At 31.7% G+C, this 5,527-nt stretch overlaps 1 protein-coding gene across 2 annotated transcripts in view; it reads left to right on the top strand.

The window, feature by feature from the left end:
- The window catches only part of LOC109229284, a 12,888-nt gene continuing 10,332 nt past the window's right edge, over window positions 2,972-5,527 (top strand). Inside the window, exons 1-2 of one of the 2 annotated variants that reach the window (XM_019394672.1) lie at window positions 2,972-3,342; window positions 4,135-4,318. In XM_019394672.1, the coding sequence (XP_019250217.1) occupies window positions 4,157-4,318 (162 nt within the window). In that variant the 5' untranslated portion in view covers window positions 2,972-3,342; window positions 4,135-4,156. Of the gene's footprint in view, window positions 3,375-4,134; window positions 4,319-5,527 lie in introns of both variants that reach the window. The other variant, XM_019394671.1, reaches the window with a different exon arrangement.

Raw genomic sequence — 5,527 nt, 5'->3', positions numbered from 1 at the left:
AAAAATTGACCAAGTGGTGTCGGATAACACCGCTTGAACTAAGGTAGGTACGCCCCTGACCTCAGTCAATGAAAAGGATAACACTGTTAGTTGAATTCTCCACATATAATAGTTTATTTTAAAAAATATGTTTCCTACATTAATTGCTCCTTGGTTAAAAGGTGGTGTTGTCACTATTATAAATTAATAAAATTACAGAACCCCTAGGGATATTATTTAAGAAGTTTCAAGGGAAGCACCAAAAATTTGCCCCTTCCATTTGTTTTCAACTTGATTATGTTAATGTGACTAAAGGTGCCCTACTTTAGCAAAGTTAAGGGATTAAAGATGTTTTAGGTTATATTTGACGGACAAAAATGAACCCACTCCCATAGGTAAGGGATAATTTTAGTCAAAAACTCATGTAAAACGGATAAATCATCCGACCTGACCCATATTTAATACGAATAAAAAACGAGTTAACCGGCGGATAATATGAATATCCATATGATCCATGACTTCATGAATATGATCACTTTTGGGAGAATTTTTAGTCTCCCAAACTTGAGAAACTCCCAATTTGAAGCTTTATAAATGTCAAAGTTAAACCCGTTAGTTTTTTATTGGTTAACTATTTTCTAAATGGATAATATGGTTCGTATCCATATTTGACCCGTTTTTAAAAAATTCATTATTCAACCCATTTTTTAGTGGATAATATGGGTGGATACCTATTTTCTTTTATTTATTTTGCCACCACTACGAGGAACCAAGAACTTAGATTTAGCTTCTATATCATACCATTTAAGAATATATCACATTAATAAGTAGTTTATATTTATCTTATCAACTTCTAATGTAAAATTTTATTCGCACATCATAGAGGTACGAAACATTCATTCACTTAAAATATAAAATTAACAAGACTCTTGAATCTATGACAGGGGAGACTGGCCTTCCGTGCTGAAATGTCTAGCGGAAATAAATTTATCCACATTTAATATTTACTTCAACCCAATCCAATTTATACATGACACAATCTTTTAATGCATTATTCACACTTATTATAGTTGATTAGTATTAGTATCCGTGCAGATGTGCGGACGTTGATTATGTCAAATTATGATCTAAGTTATTTGGCTTATGTGTAAATAATTTTAAAATTTAAACCTTCTACATAAATATAGATAATCATGGGAAATTAATAAAGAAACAATACATGCTCACCCAACTGCTTAATGATAACAACAACAACAACAACAACAATAACAACAAGCCCAGTAACTTTCCACAGGTGGGGGTCTGAGGAGGGTGCAACCTTACCCCTACCTAGAAGGACAGAGAGGTTGTTTTCAATAGACCCTCAACTGGAGAACAGATGACAAAAGTAATGGCAACAGAAGGAACAACAATAATTAGTGTATCATATATGTATATGAGCTATAAAAGATAAACACTAAATTCGACTGCATATTTTATATAAATATTTTCTAAGAGTCAGTGACCTGATTTTATACACGATATGATTTCTCTTATAATAATTTAAAAAATCATTATTAAAATTCAGAAATGTCTTATTCTTTTATTTTTAAAAGGGCACTATATTCTAAAAAATTTCCATTTCGAAATAATTTTTTTTTATATTTAAAAAAAATATTTCACTTCACACCAAATATTTTTTAAAAATATACTTTTTGTTAAAATTAAAAATTAATTTAGAAAACTATCAATTAAAACTAATATCTCTCTCGTTGAAATTCAAGAAGAAAAACTTTTCTTATAATCTAATGAATCAAAATTAATATTCTTAAATAAAAATAAATTATATTCTTTATCAATGAATATGATTCTAATATTATATATACCGTATCATTATGGTAAATTTGTAAGAAATTCCTTCATCTGATCTAGATACTTTCTTAACTTTAAAATATTTAGTTTTTAATTCAAACTTATAGCTAAACTTTAGATGATATTTTTTTTAATTTGAAATATTTATCCACACTTAATATTTACTTCAACCGAATCCAATCAATACATAATACAATCTTTTAATGTATTATTCGCACTTATTATAGTTGATTAGTACACCTTTTTGCTTTAATATTAATACTTAGATCATAATAAATTAGTTTAAACAGTAAGAGTGGATAAATTTCCTTACTAACCATAGTCATCCCCTAGAGGACTAGAGTCATTGGAGAAATTCAAAATAGTCAGATTTACAATTGGTCATTCAAAAATAGCCACAGTTTCAAAAATAATCGAAACTTAGCCACTTTTCATGTAAAAATAAATCTGAACAAAAACACTTTTCAAAATTCGAAAAATACTCTAGTATAATACACCGGAGTTCTAGTATAACTCTAATATATTGTACTGGAGTTCCATCGTAAGTATACTGAAACTTCAATATATTATACTGGAGTTCCAGTATAATATATTGGACTTCCAGTATGTATAATATACCGGTCCAACATAATATGCTGGAAGTTCATACACAGGTGCTCCAATTTTCAGTATATTATGCTGGAGCTTTATGCGTGTTGGAGTTCCAGCATAATATGCTGGAAGTTCATGCACAGGTGCACCAATCTCCAGCATATTATGCTGAAACTTTTCGTGTTGCAGCAAAGTAATGACTATTTTTTAATGACTTTGCAAATGCTGACTATTTTTGAATGCAGTTCGAAAACTGGCTAGCCCGTGCTTTTTTTACACGTGAGCTAGTATGGGCTTTATATATACACTAAAACATCCAGAATGGATCAATTCACTCTAGCATAAATTCTACATTTATTCTTGTTTTCTACGTTTTTGTCCTCATCCTATGACCTTTTCCCTTTTAGTAAAAAAATAAAAATAAAAGGATCACTAAGTTCCAAAGAATTTATGTCCTGTTTTTTTAGCGGCAACAAGGTGTACATATTCCGCCCTTTACCTGACCTTCTAATTTTCTATCTAACCCACTCCTACCAAGACCCAAAATAGAATAAAATTATGAAGTAAATAAAATAAAAAAGAAGCTGGACCGAAATTAACTTTTATGAAACTTGTGGTTGCCTTGTTGTAATTTCCAAGAATGTTTCTTCTTCAACAGGAGAATCCATCTCTCTCAAACTTGCAATTTAAAGACTAGTCCTAAAATTCTCTGTAACCTCCACAATCAGTCCCCAAGCATTATCCAAATTCACCATCATCATTTTTTGCTCTCTAAATCTCAATTTCCCTATTTGAATTTGTCTTATTGTAAAGCAGTTTGCTTCTTGGAAACTGCCTGAATTTCTAACAACTCAAAAAAAGAAATCAAACAGTGAAACCCAAAAAGACCTTTTTTGGTACTTCACAATTACAGGACCTATGGTTAGTTGAACTCCACTTCAAGATTAGATCTTGTAAGTTATTTGGTCTATTTCTAAATTCTCCATTTGGGTGTTTAGGAATTTTTGTGGAATTTCTAATTAAATGTGAAAAAGATCAGTTCTTTATAGTTATAGCACTGTTGTAAGCTGTCCTGTTACTTTGGATTTTTTGATTTTTTGGTCAAGTTTTGTACTCTCTATTTCTATTTCGGTTTCTGGGAAATTTGTGGAATTTGAAATTAAAAGTGAAAAAAGACCAGTTCTTTGTTGCTACAATAGGGCTATTTGGCTTTTTAAAAGATTCTATCCATGTTTTTTAGTGTTCTGTTACTTGGGTTTTTATTCATGGAGTGTTTTAAGTTATTTGCTCAATATCTGTACTCTCTATTTGGGTTCTCTAGGAAATTTGTGGAATTTCACAGAAACAGTGAACAAGAATAGTTCTTGGTTGCTATAACAGGGTTACTGATTTTCTTTAAATTTTATCCCTTTTTTTAACTGCTTTGCTACTTGTGTTTTCAGTATGGAGCATTGTAATTTAGGGGTTTCATTTCTTTTCTCTTTTGAGATAAATCCTGTTTTCTCTTTCGGTTGATGTCGAATTGCCAAAAAAAAAAAGCAGCTTTAATAATGTAACTTTGAAGATGCTACTATAATCTATTGAATAAATGAGGGCATTACCGCCTAATGTTTGCTAGATTATCGTGAAGGTGGGTTCTGTTATGAATTCTGAGGATGTGTCTGTTTCTGAATTTGATGTATATACTTTTTCGTTTGTTGGGGTTGTTGGCAGGTGGTGTGAGATTAGCTTGTAAATGATGTCGAGACCAATACTGCTTGTTTTTCTGTTGATTGTACTCATAATCACATCTCAGTTGGAATGGAAGCAGCAATTGGTGAGTGATGTCGAACCGAGTCCTAGTATATCTCAGAAGCAACAACAGATTTCAAATAGAGAAGAAGCTGTTAAAGAAAAGGTAATCATGTGGTCATGTTTTTGTTGCATATTGTGTGATTCTCTTGAATTAATTGTTTAGGTTCTTATTGCTTATGGTTAATTATGGGAGCTTGGAAGATTGGTATTTAAATAAGTCATTGTATCTTGCTGAAGAACATTTGCATCATTAATTGCGCAACTGATATTTCTCTGACTGATAGTGAAAAACGGACATGATATGCATTGGATATCTTAATTAGACTTCCTAGTTACAAAATTGGAAATATCATAGTTTTATGTTACTGCACTTGTTGACCTCTTGCATCTTTTTTCCTTTTTATTTTTTTTATTTTTCTTTCTATTGTTTCTTATACAGGTTGATTTTAAAGTCCTTTTCACTTTGATACTTTATTTGTAGACTCTGCATTAATTAGGAGTAAGAAAGTTAAAGGGATTCTGCAGTTGACTAAGGTTTTAAACTTATTGGAAAAAAGTCATAGCAACAAGAAGGAGATATGGAGCCTACAGTGTCTAGAATTCGTAATGTGGTTAGGACTCGCCTAGTTGGAGATAATATCATGGACCCAAAAGGATCATTTGGTTTGTGCAAGACGAATGAATGGGATTGTATTTAGTTTTGATAGCTTCGTATGTTGTTATAGAACCAGCTGTCTTCATATTATTCTTTCCTTCGGCTGGACATAGTCTTTCCACTAGATCCTTCTAATAACCTAAGAATGGAAGAACCGAGTTAATCTATATGGGAGTGAGAAATGAAGACCAATATTCAAAATATCTCTTACCAATTTTCAACGCTTCAAGCACATCAAATGCCATGAAATTCTTATAAGACTCAACCAAAACACATGATCACTTTGTTTTGACCTTACTGTAAAGTGTAAGGTATGCTTTACACTAAATTTTTGATTACCTCACTTTCAGTGATCTCTGCCTCTGTTTTTTGTGCGTAGGGCGAGTGTAGTATTCTAGTGTTGGGTTCAATTGAACCCATAACTTTTGTCGTAGAGTATGAAAAATTGCAAAAATAGTAGATATGAACCCATAACTTTAAAAATATAATGAGTTCAATGTTAAAAACCTTAAATATTGAACTCATAGAGTTTAAATTATATCTATGTTAAATATGCGTTGTCACTCCTAGATTATAGTGGCTTTGGTGAACGATAGTAGGGTATGGTCTTGTCTCGGGGGTGTCAGGCGGGGGGGGGGGGGGGGGGGGTTAGGGAGA

Source organism: Nicotiana attenuata, chromosome 7 (assembly GCF_001879085.1).
Source record: "Nicotiana attenuata strain UT chromosome 7, NIATTr2, whole genome shotgun sequence".
In the NCBI taxonomy this organism is placed as follows: Eukaryota; Viridiplantae; Streptophyta; class Magnoliopsida; order Solanales; family Solanaceae; genus Nicotiana; species Nicotiana attenuata.
This window is presented reverse-complemented; position numbering and strand designations above follow the sequence as displayed.